At 47.3% G+C, this 12,556-nt stretch overlaps 1 protein-coding gene and 2 non-coding genes across 3 annotated transcripts in view; all 3 read right to left on the bottom strand.

Moving 5' to 3' along the window:
- The window catches only part of Trnae-cuc (transfer RNA glutamic acid (anticodon CUC)), a 72-nt gene extending 52 nt beyond the window's left edge, over positions 1–20 (bottom strand). Inside the window, exon 1 of the tRNA in view lies at positions 1–20. This exon is cut by the window's left edge and continues 52 nt beyond it. This is a non-coding gene — a tRNA (tRNA-Glu).
- Positions 1–12,556, bottom strand: part of LOC135814158 (superkiller complex protein 3-like) — a 53,773-nt gene that overhangs the window by 25,537 nt on the left and 15,680 nt on the right. Inside the window, exons 15-29 of the mRNA XM_065327234.1 lie at positions 12,213–12,312; positions 11,823–11,875; positions 10,628–10,735; positions 7,385–7,469; positions 6,772–6,800; positions 5,921–6,021; positions 5,199–5,301; positions 4,828–4,923; positions 3,965–4,039; positions 3,524–3,617; positions 3,147–3,197; positions 2,079–2,157; positions 1,583–1,644; positions 1,045–1,101; positions 262–405 (exon numbers count right to left, since the gene is read on the bottom strand). Of these exons, the coding sequence (XP_065183306.1) occupies positions 262–405; positions 1,045–1,101; positions 1,583–1,644; positions 2,079–2,157; positions 3,147–3,197; positions 3,524–3,617; positions 3,965–4,039; positions 4,828–4,923; positions 5,199–5,301; positions 5,921–6,021; positions 6,772–6,800; positions 7,385–7,469; positions 10,628–10,735; positions 11,823–11,875; positions 12,213–12,312 (1,237 nt within the window). The remainder of the gene's footprint in view (positions 1–261; positions 406–1,044; positions 1,102–1,582; positions 1,645–2,078; positions 2,158–3,146; positions 3,198–3,523; positions 3,618–3,964; positions 4,040–4,827; positions 4,924–5,198; positions 5,302–5,920; positions 6,022–6,771; positions 6,801–7,384; positions 7,470–10,627; positions 10,736–11,822; positions 11,876–12,212; positions 12,313–12,556) is intronic.
- Positions 917–988, bottom strand: Trnae-cuc (transfer RNA glutamic acid (anticodon CUC)). The gene has a single exon. It is a non-coding gene; the product is annotated as a tRNA-Glu (tRNA).

The following is a 12,556-nucleotide window of genomic DNA, read 5'->3' as shown; positions in this document are numbered from 1 at the left end:
AACCACTAGACCATATGGGAAAGACATGAATGTATGCAACTGGTTCATGACATGTACCAGCTGCATACATTGGGTACACATCCCTGACCCAGGTTTGAAAATTCTCAAGTGACCAGAATAAGCAGGCTATGGCCATGTAAGCAAACAATTGGAAACAATTGCCCGTACGGATTTTCATGTCCACGACAGTAGCAATGTACACAAACATGTACCATTATGTTCAGTATGTGTACTGAAGTACCTGATACTAGCAGTACTCACATGGTAGCCAAGGTCTGATGCATGATGGTAGAGATCCTGGGTTTCGTCATGCTGCATCAACTCCGCAACCATAGCCTGGCCCAGCCAGCCACTGATACACTCTGGGTCGACAGCCTGTGCCTTCGCAAACGCCTTGTGAGCCAGCTGCACTTGCACAGGAAAAATGTGGGCAAAGAAACAAGGAACATGGAGTAAGCTTCCCTTCCCCTTCCTGGTTTTCCATCCACAACCCGTGTCCATTTGATAAACTACTGTATACTAATATTTGTATAGTATAATGTGGTACACGAGTACCGTAAAGTACCGTTGATCCACCCCCCCCCCCCACACACACACACCATGTCGCTTCACAGCTGGGTTTTCCGCAGGGGGCGGGAATTAGATCAAGGCTGTCAAGTGCAGTACGACGTACAACAACGTGGAAGTTCTGACTCGATGTGCTGCATTGTGCACATTTTCATCCTGCACTCGCACGCATTGTGTACAGCAGTGCCATGCGTCGATTCAATATCACATTTCGTTGCATTTCGTTGTGTACGCCGAAATCGCATCACAGGCAGAAAATCGACAGGGGCGGCAATTAGAGAGGGGGCGGATCAACGGAACTTTCCGGAACACGAAAAAGACTGTGCAAGAAGAAAAAGAAAAAGAAATGTTCCCACACCGGGAATCGAACCCGGGCCGCGGCGGTGAGAGCGCCGAATCCTAACCACTAGACCATATGGGAAAGACAACATTACAGGGATGGGCAGTGAATATGACAAGTAGAACAGGTGCACTCACCTCGATGTTATTTTGGGAAATGTAGAGAGAGCCGAGGCTGGACCACGTCATCGCATCCTGCAGAGAGAGGGAAGTGAGCACGCCATCTACAGTGTCAGTACCATTGAATTACTTAAGAGCCTGGACAAGACACCTGCAAGCACATGACTGTTTTTTGTCGTAGTACGTAGATGTTTACTGCACATCTGCTGCAGCTGATCTCCCACAGGCTTGCAAGAGACCTGGGTAAAAGAGGACTGGATAAGTAAAGTTTTGACTTTAGACAAACAGACTAGATGTTAGAGCCAGGGAGTATTCCCTGGCCAGAAGTATGTGCTCAAGGACCAAGGTCATCTCTTGCATGGCCAGACACTGGGAAACAAGAAACAGGAATGTAAGGCTCTGGCTGGCGCTTGTGGTACTGCGACTTTGTACGGAAAATTTACGTCAGCTTGGATAAGACTGTACCACAATGGCCAAACGGAATACTTTATGGACAGACAAGAATATGAGTAGTGTATTACACATGGAATACTACATAGTTTGGTCGTCAACGTACATCGGGCTGAAGTTGCAGTGCCTTGATTAATGCATGCTGTGCCAAAGCCAGTCGGTTGATCGCTGGAGAGAAAGAAGGGAAAACCCCCAGAAGAGTGAGTGAGAAGGACAGCCAAAGGATGTGAGTGCAGATGGCGGGTATGTTAGAGACTTAGTTAGTGAGCGAGTGAGTGAACAAACAATTGGATCAGTTGATGAAGAAAGTGAATGATTGGATGGCATGCACGGGTAATGCAAAGGTTTGCTCAACACCTGTTTAGATTCAGGAATGTCAGAAGTCAGGGATGACTGACTGAGTTCAAATGGAGGTGACGTCATGAAGGAGCTTTTCAATCAAAGTCGCAAGCACAAAAAAATGTCAAATACTTCCGAGCACGAATATATTGTGTGTACAGTTTTTTGTGGTGATATCGTTCTTCCATAGCCAAAAGGTCTGGACACCCAATTACACACCCTACAGTATTGGCGCAAAGTCAATGTGAAGTCATTAGCAATACCTTGATGAGTACAAAGCACTCCCAGCGTCCTCCAGTGAGAGCAATCATCCGGGCGCAAGCGGATCGCAGTCTGAATAGCCTGCATGCACCAAGACAACAAACGGAAAACACACAGCCGAACACGACGTCACTCACACGTTACTCGTACCCGTAGCAGCACACGGAAAAGTGTCACAGTCGTACCCATTGACCCTTGCTACGGCTATGCTCTATTTCTTTGAAAATAGATTACAAAGCACTTGTACAACAGGTGTATTAGTTTGTCGGTATACAACACATAAATACAGTGTACACACATAGACCTGCCCGACTGGTAGGGCCTGCTGAGTGCTGGTAACAACACACTGGTCTCAGCAGGCTACATGCTGGCAAGTGAAGTATTACCCCGTGAACAAAGCAGAGCATTATGCACTGCAAAGTCTAGTAGTGTGTTCATAGTGCTGGAGCAGCAGTGCAACTCCAGCACAGGTCCAGCAGTGCAACTCCAGCACAGGCCCAGCAGTGCAACTCCAGCACAGGCCCAGCAGTGCAACTCCAGCACAGGTCCAGCAGTGCAACTCCAGCACAGGCCCAGCACAGGTCCAGCAGTGCAACTCCAGCACAGGCCCAGCACAGGTCCAGCACAGGTCTGGCACAGGTCCAGCACTGACATGCATGACATTGAGGTTGAGTTTCACTTGCTACCACTGTTATCACTGTAGTCTTGCTCATAGGGGGTTAAGCCAAAGGGAAATCATGTCTCCTTTCGCAAGACTTTACAGGTCCGAGAATGAGCAGCAAAACTTGGAACGAACCTCAGTGAGCACAATCTTGACATTGAGGACAATGAAGTTGGAAATCACATTTCTTGCTGGAACCACTTGGCTTAGTAATAGCTGGCAATGCATACAGGTGTGTCAACCAGGGCAACAGCTAACTTGCAGCAGCAAACTGGCCATTGCAGCATGCTACAGAATAATCAAGCAGGTTTGCTCTCAGGGTTGTTTTCCGTTATCACCAAAACACACACCAGATACCAGTAGGTATGACCTCAAAAAGTCACGATTGACAAAGGTTTCACGCACATACCTCAAGAGACTGCTGTGCTAACTTCTCTCGGTTTTGGTCTCGAGCCTCATCCTGGGAATATCAAAAACGACAAATGCAAAATACACATGCACGCATGCACATGCACACACACACACACACATACACACACACACGTACACACACACGCACACACGCGCGCGCGCGCACACACACACACACACACACACACACACAAACAACAGAGCGCAGCCAACAAAAGGACAACATGATTGAAAAGCTCGAACTGCACATACTACCGTCGTGACGGTGACAAGAACGAGAGAGAGAGAGAGAGAGAGAGAGAGAGAGAGAGAGAGAGAGAGAGAGAGAGAGAGAGAGAGAGAGAACAGAGAAAGATCTGATCTGTAAGCACTCACCTTCATCTGCTCATAGCAGTTGACAGCAATGTCATGCCATACCCAATGCATGTACTCCGAATCAGGACACACTTGCTGACATTGCGCATATGCTCTGTGATTACACACAAACACGCACACACACGCACGCACGCACCCACACACATCATCACCCAGTATCCACACACAATGGTCAATGTTCAGAACAAATTGTTGTTCTATGTATGCAGGCTAGACTGCTACCAAAGTAGAACCAGTCGTGTCTGTGTTGTTTTTCTCAGAAGCAAGATCCCTGTCTCCTCCCCTACCCTCTCTCATTCTCGACAAATCAATAGATCACGTGCATGTCCGACCACCCACCTATCCGCCTGCTTGTCCACGCCCACATCCACACCCACACACAACAGTCACCTCACTCCACATATCTGTCACAAAAAATTTGATAACCATCTTGGTTCTTACCGGCTTGCTAACAAGAGCAGATCCATTCTGCTAGATGGATGTTGAAGTTGGGAGAACATGGAAGGAATACATAGCCTGCACCATAAGAAAACAGAAACAAGTACAGAGTACAGAGTACAGAGTAATGTTACAGGGCTGTGAGTCTACAATCCTACTCCGGTTATGCGAATACGTCCATTCTCCAAAAGCACAGGTCACTGCTTGTCGTACATCGCACCGTGCATGTCATGTCTTGTCAACATACAATCTTGGGATTTTCGGTTGTGTTCTCCAGTGTACGGCTCACTGCATGCTTTCATATACGTCACACTTACCAGCAACTATGAACACACATTGAAAGAGAGACAGCATTGGAACATCACTATACGCGTATGGATGTAAGGGTTACTAGTACACTATCAGAATAGACTTTCAACACACCTATAGACCAACTGCGATAGTGTCCCGATACAGGACTGTTCTTGGAAGAGATAAGCGTAAGGATCATACACTGTTTGCTTATAGAGGTTGGTTGCGATGAGCAGACAACTTAGCGAGTAACCATACTCTGCTGGGCTCAAGAAAACGTTTTTATTCACAAGCTGTCAGCATAGCTAAGGACGCTACTAACATAATGTGACTGCAGTACGGTGTAGACTGTAGAGTGGAGTGAACTATGCCACACTGCCCACTAGTGACTACATGTATTGCCAAGTACACTGATACCAGTTCCAATACTTGGACACTCATCGTGGTACTACTCGCAGAACATGTACAGCACTTGAAAAACCTTCCGGCAGAAGCAACAGCAGGAGCTGTAGCACACATATCCGGCATGCTAGTATAGGAATTATTCTCTATCACAGCACACCACATGTTCCTACCCTTGCAGCACATCGGTGGGTAGTGGCACCAGCAGCATGCAAGCGTCGCCCATCAACTTCCACAAGCACATCAGTCTTGGGTTGATGGCAGCAGCACTGTGCCAGTACAACACAGAACAACATAAAAACAATCAAGCCAGAGAACTCTAATTCTGCACCGTATCCTCACTTCAACCAGCACCGAGGCTGAACAAACTTTGAAAGGCTGAATAATGTCAAAGACATGTGTCCAGTTCTCATGTTTCACATAGCAAAGTACAGTCATCCCGCATAAAACAAGGCTGTTGAGTGAGTGCTTCAGAGACTTGTAAGACTGCATTCGTGAATACATCCAAGACCGTTAATGAAGCACAACCACTAGGCTAGCTTACCGAGCAATGGCGGCCAGCACTTCACTCACACAGTCGACGGCCGTCTTGTCAAAGTTCTTGGCCATGCAGTCCTTGGCAAGGCAGAGGAAGGAGTCAGCCAAGCCTGCAAGGATATACGCACACATAAGATAACAACACTTCTCTCTCTCTCTCTCTCTCTCTCTCTCTCTCTTTCTCTCTCTCTCTCTCTCTGAATAGACATGCACGCACCCAATGAGACTGGGGCGTAGGAAGCAGTTTAATATTGGCGTGGCGAAATTGTGAGAGGGGGTCCGGGGGTCCTTCCGCGGGTTTTTTTGAAAATTGGGCCTAAAAGGCCATATTTTAATGCTACAGAATAATATGAGAAATAAGAATATGCATGCTGATGATACACCGCATTGTCGATGTAAAACATGGTACCTGTACAAGAGTCGACAAGCCATCAACAAGGTTGAATGTAAAAAATAGAATAAAAAATTCGAAAATTATTGGTCCGGCGACCGCCGGGCCTGCCGGACCGGTTCCTACGCCCATGTGAGAGCACATGTCATAGAGTCTTAGACCTTGACTGAATATTTCACCTACTCGCCTAGGTCACCTTAGCCTTTTCTAACTTGAAACTGATGCTCCAGCCATGTCAATGAATACATGTACTTCAAAATAACAGTGTTGGCTAGAGGACAAGTCACAACACCAGTAGGACATGTGTTTTTTTTTACCAAATTTTCGAAATGCTTTACCTTTCAACCCTGGCAGGTATGTGTCGTTCATCTCCAGAAGACGGCGATAATCAACTATTGCTTCGCTGTTCAAACCAAGTCTGCTCTTGATGTCCGCTATTCTGGAGAATGCAAGCAAAAAACAATAAGTCAAGGAACAGGTATCGGCAAACCCGCTCCACTTCCTCTACTACAACAGACATAAAGACTGCTATGTATGCAGTAGCAGATCCAGACGGGAGCACGCCAGGCACGATACAGCCACTCACAACTCCAATCATGATTCTACGACGGAGAACTGTGATTTCAAGTGATCTGGCACCCGTGACCTCATTATTCTGAAGTGCTTCACTATTGCGTTTTGAGAAAAGAGAGGAAAGTAGCACAATGTCAATGAAATTGACACATGTAGATAGTCCCTATACCCGACAACTCAATCGTTAACAAATAATTGACCACCTATTTCAGATATCGTGCCACCCTGCTTGCTCTGGAAACAAAAGCTTCGCGACTTCGATCGACCTGTCAATTCTGGTGAATTGACCACCGAGGAAACGAGCGGTGGTGACTCCGAGCGATACTCAAGCGATGCAATTTCTCTTGTATAACAGTGTACACACTCCAAAGCAGTACATGTATACCCACTCATTGTCGCGATGTATTTTTTGTTCCACCAAACTCAGTTATTGAGCACAGGACTCTAAAGAACATGAATGCAAAAGTCACGGAGTTTTTTTGTTTTGTTTCCGGAGTACCGGTAAGTACTTTCTAGCCTGGATGTTGTTCGGCAGTCCGTTCTTCGGCGTCCAGTGTTACTGTATAACAATGCTAGTGTGATCACAGTCATCATGGTCCATCTGATCTATACTTACTTGCACAAGCCATACACACTGGACGACAGCTACATGCACACAAAGACACAGACAAAGACCAACAGGCACACAGGCACACAGGCACACAGAATGCACACAGATATATAAGTATCAAGTCAAAATCATGTGCAGTCTTGTGTTCTCAGCATCAGGCATTGTATTATTTTGGTGTCATACCTGAGGGATGCATGGACAATCAGAACTCAATGGATCTACGGTGGGGGGTCACTGCGCCATGAAATATTTAGATTAGACAAGCAATTAGTTACCAGTGAAATAGCGTCAAGTATGCACAATCGAGAGCAAAGCAAGAAGTCCTTGCGCAGCAATCAGCTCTGGCATGTGTAGCCTTGCATGCATCCACATGCAGTATAATAGTGACGTCACGTGACGACATCATAATAATATCACAAACTCCAGCATACAGCACATGCTGAACACATGCTGAACACATGCTGAACACATGCTGAACACATGCTGAACACATGCTGAACACATGCTGAACACATGCTGAACACAGAACATTGGACTGTGCGAGCCACGTGCCGTGTACATGGACAAATACATGTAATGTGATCAAGTCCTGACAAAATGCACTACAACCATTACATACCTGAACTGAACGTAGAAAAGCTTTCAGTGCTGAGGAGTAGCTACCGCGATTCAAGTACGCAGTTCCCAGAGCTTCCCATGTCGACCTTGTAGGGGAGAGGGGGGCCAATGTATTGGTGTGTGCAACATGGAGGATAAGAAATAGGGAAACACATCAACATAAAACATCAAATGCATACAACACCGAAGAGAGACTAGCAAACTTTGCTCACTCCTTAGAGATTTACTAGAGTTCTCCTAATTCCCAAAGCACTTCATACTACAGTGTATCCAGAAACAATTTATCACTGGCCTTTTTAAACCCAAATTAGGCCGATTTAGGCTAAAAACCATCGTAATTGGTCGGACAAGGGTTTTGAACCAGCATGCATGTACATTTACTGAGGCAAATCACGGCTGAAATCTACCAAGCGGAGGAGTGCCACGCGAAAGATGAGATTTTTGAAAGTTTTCCTCATGCTGAGTTACCGAAATTTGCGTGGGTTTCACTGGTAGGATTCTCAACAGTACACAGTGAAAAAATGGAAACTCTGCGATCGAGAAAAAATGAAATGGCTGGAGAAGGATGAAATTGCACGCATTTCACGCAGTTTTCGCTATTCCGCTGCTCTCCAGCGCTGGAGATATGGTGTCTTGGCCGTTATGTGTTTTTTTGAAAACGGTTGTGTTGAACTCTAAGCTGGTGTTTTTGAGCTAGTGCTTGTTGTCCGAAGATGGAATATTGAATACAGTCTGATTGGAGAAGTCATTGATTTGTTCAGTAACATATGGTCCTTCGAGCCGGATCGACATGGCTGCGCCAAGAAGAAGTTCGCGATCCAACCAAGGTGTCTTGCCTGTACGGTTTCAGGACGAGGGAAATGAACCCGCAAGTCGTCTGAGCCCAGGAAGCCTGTCGGACGTGGACTCCGTGTCTGAAAGCAGTGTGTCAACCAGAGCCAGTGTTGTTGGCAGTAGTATCAGCTCGTCTGCGTCGTCGTTGCGACGAGCAAGTGTTGTACAGGCAGAGCTGAGAATGGCTCGCATGGAGCGAGCCTTCTTGGAGCAAAAAATGGAGCAAGAGAGAAGGATATTTCGTCTGGAAATGGAGGCTGCGCAGGTCTCTCTCTCATCGACATCGCGGTCGAGCTCACCAGTCGATGAAAGTTCGGGATTGACATTCAAAACATGTGTCACCGGGCTTCCCAAGCAACCTCAAGCTCCGCTGGATAGTGCAGCTATGGAAGCTGTTGAACTACAGGGGAGTGATGTGCTAGTAGAGCAGCACGTAGAGGAAGAAGTGCTTGTCGTTGAAGAACATGCAGCCAACGGAGCTGATGAAGTGAAAAACGACGAGAAAAAAGTAGTTGTTGAAAGCCGTGTGCAGTCACTGCAGTGTGCTCAAGATCGAGTTCCGCTGTGTTGCACAAAGGGGACAGGGAACGTGTTCGTGATCCAGCTGAGACCAGTGCAAGTCGGAGTGCAGACAAGAGCACGGAGCTGACCACAGGAGTGACAGGTTCAAGTGTCCGTGACAGCAGGCATGCACCCAACACTGTGCAAGCTGCATTCAAGTCTAGGTCCAAGCCTGCCAGCTCACACAAACCTGTAAGGGAGGCTGCCGCTGCACGTGGTGCATACTTTGAGTTTGAGACTCCTACTGCTAGGGCTGCTGATCCCGGACTGCAGGCTCCTTCTGCCAACCAGTGTGCCAGTGCTAGGAGAGTGCAAGACTGGGTTGACAGAGTGCAGGTACCAGTACCAGCAGGAATAAATCAACATCAGGTCAAGCCTCTGGAGTTGCCCAGATTTGATGGCATGCAGAGGAGCTACGTAAGATGGCGCCAGAGATTTATGAGACTGGCGGATGATGACTACTCCGTGTCCGAGGATTATAAGATGGCTCGCTTACGAGAGGCGCTAGATGGTGGCAAGGCCGAGGAACTGATATGCGAGGTGCTGGATGGGCCTGGTGCATATAGAGCGGCCTTGGAGGAGTTGGAAGCTTGGTACGGAAGCAGTGAGCGCGAGCTAGAACGTCAGCAGACGGAACTCATGAGTCTGCCCAGAATTGTCATGGAGAAAGACACTGAGTCGCTGCAAAAGCTCGCTGTCAAGCTCCGCAATGTCATTGTGAACATGTCAACTGCTGGAATGCAGCCAGGCAGGGAGCTGTATATAGCGGTCACACAGAAGTTGCCACGTGGCATGCTGTCACGCTACATGGATTGCCATGACGACAACAGGAGCAATGCCCAGGAGTTGTCACAATGGCTGATGAGACGGGTGAATCAGTCGAGGCACGTTGATGCACGCCTCTCAACTGGCGGTGATCAGCAGCCTGGAAAGGTCTCCACAAGAGGAAGACACTTAAAAGTGTCTTCCTCTTGTGGAGACCTTTCCAGGAAGCCCACGCGTGTGAAGGTTGGGTGAGTAAAAATGTTCGGTTAACGTAGGAGTTAACCGTTGTTAACAGTCACGTACCATTGCTTCGCTGTTGGCCTTTATAACGGGTTGCATAACCCTCCTTACGTGTGTGCACGATCTTGCTCTCTCTACATACTGCTGTGTATCATAGGCATCACATGCCCACGCTCTGCGCATGCGCAGATTTCCTGTGCGCGCAACAGAGCTTGCTGTCTTTCCAGTTTCCTTGCCTGCAGTCAGCTTTCAAATTCTGACCCACCCTCCTCATCCCATTTCTTACTCTTACACTCCACTCCACATATTTTGAAACACACGGATCCGGGCAGTCCACCGTAACTGGCCTCTCGCGCACTACTATTAAACTCGCATGGGTCATAAACCGCTCCTGCTCAACGCAGGCCGACCCACCAACTCGCATGGGTCACAAACGGTGAAACCGCTCCTGCTCAGCGCAGGCCGACCCACTTGGTCATATACAGCTCCTGCCCTCGGTAGGCCGACCACACGATTCATTAACGCGCACTCAATTGAGGCCAGCTACTCTGCCCGACATTCCCATTCTTCCAAACTCACTCTCTTGTCTTTTGGTGTGTCGCGTCCTGCACGCGTGTGTGTCTACTCTATACTCTAGCATGGAGAGAAGAATGTTAACTGAAGTTACGTTCCAAAGAGCATGAAAATAATATGCAGAATTTTGAAATTTCCAAGCGGCTCTGATAGGGTTAAAAGGTAAATCTCCGCACTGCGAAAGTGCCTGCCTAAAGGGATATCTCCACACTGCGTAAGTGCCTGCCTGAATGGATTTCTCCACAGCACATGGCTGGGGTGTTTCACTCACCCTTCACGTGGTTGTGAACGCAGTGCAGTCTGCAGGCTGGCAATAGCGTCTTGGGAATGCCCAGTGTCCAGTTGCAACGCACCCAGATGAGACCATGCAACGTGAGCTCTGCCGTCAAGACACAGATAGATACACGAACAGACACACAGATACACAGACAGACAGACAGACAGACAGACAGACAGACACACAGACACACACACACACACACACACACACACAAAGACACACACGCATAGCACACACAAATATCAGGTACAAATCCTTTAAGGTATGTTGCCCTGCAGGCATTGCGGTACATCAGTGTCTACTCTAATAATCACGGCGTTGTATTCCTAACCAACTTTGATGGTGCAGATACAGAAGGAAAGGTACATTGGAGATTGACTCCGATCATAGTGGTGCCATAAGCACTCCCTAGACCTATATGAAAGACTGCAGTGGTCATGAATGATGTGTAATTAATAGGGGTGAAACGATTAGTTCGAATATTCGAGTATTCGTTCGAAAATCTCAAACGAGCGAGTATTCGAAATTTTGCACTCGATCGTTTTTTTTTTTTTTTTTTTTTTTTTTTTTTTTTTTTTTTTTTAGTACTGGCATTCTATTTTTCAAAAACTCCTGTTGTACTGCTCATCGACTGGTATGCACGCATTATTCGTGCCTTTGAGTCAGTATTTTATGACTTGGACGATGCGATCACCACGGCAAGTAACGTCATTATTTTTGTTTTGAGATAATGAAAGTACTGGTGAAAATCGTTACTTTACCCTCTGTACAAGACGTTGGCGACTTTTGTTCTATGTTCACAGATAATTTCTTCCGAATTAGTCGAGAACTCACAAATCTAGCGCTTTTAAATTTCCATAAAATACTCGAAATAATCGGATACTCGATCGAATATTATGAATGAGTGATCGGTTGGTCAAAATAGATACTCGTTTCACCCCTAGTAATTAATTTAGTTTGCCGCAGGCGCAGCAGCAGCAGGAGAGAGAGAGAGAGAGAGAGAGAGAGAGAGAGAGAGAGAGAGAGAGAGAGAGAGAGAGAGAGAGAGAGAGAGAGAGAGAGAGAGAGGGGGGGGGGGAGGGAGGGAGGGTGTGAGGGAGGGAGAGAGGGAGGGGGAGAGAGAGAGAGAGATGGGCTCTCATCCCTGGCCAATAGCCATGTCGCAGTGCTTTTAGCTAAAGCTTACTGGCTGGACGGCATACTGATAGTAAGCTTCTGGTACAGCTCCATGGCTTCACTCTGCAAACGACAGCAAGAAGCAATGAGTTGTGAAACAAGCACATATTGAACGCAACTGGGGATGCACTGACATGTTGAACAGCCACAGACTTCCCAGCCAGGCAGGTCGTGTTGCGGATACAGTAACGAGTCAGCCCACTCGAGATGGTGTTCTTCTGTGAAAACCCTGTGAGAGGGGTCTAACACAGACCTGCTCAACACAGACTGGCTCAACACAGGCCTGCTTAACACCGCCAAGAAGAGTCATGACCAGTTCAGAAAAGCAGTAGATAGGATTCGCCACTTGTCTTTATTGGGATACGTAACAGGTACAAGGTGTGAGACGAGAGTGACTCACCAGATTGCCCTGCTGCTGCAGGCATTCTCCCAGCCGTATCACCGCCTTCAGGTTGCCGCTGTTCAGGTCAACAGCTTTCTGAAAGCATCGCTGTGCTTTGCTAGTGAGAGGTAGGAGGAAACAAGACAACAAAAACACAGAAGTACTTCAATAGGGGGAATATACTATAGCAGAATAGGGAACAAACGGCTACTTCTTGAAGGAAGTGCCACTGTAAGAAACTTCACATCCCTTCACATAGCAGTTGTAAGCACGTACACTCATATCTTGTTTATCCGGGCGGTTCGGGACCGGGCACTGCCTGTAACTTTGTGAAATGCCGGTAACTCCGAATCACATACATT

This window comes from Sycon ciliatum, chromosome 4, assembly GCF_964019385.1.
Source record: "Sycon ciliatum chromosome 4, ocSycCili1.1, whole genome shotgun sequence".
Classification (NCBI taxonomy): Eukaryota; Metazoa; Porifera; class Calcarea; order Leucosolenida; family Sycettidae; genus Sycon; species Sycon ciliatum.
This window is presented reverse-complemented; position numbering and strand designations above follow the sequence as displayed.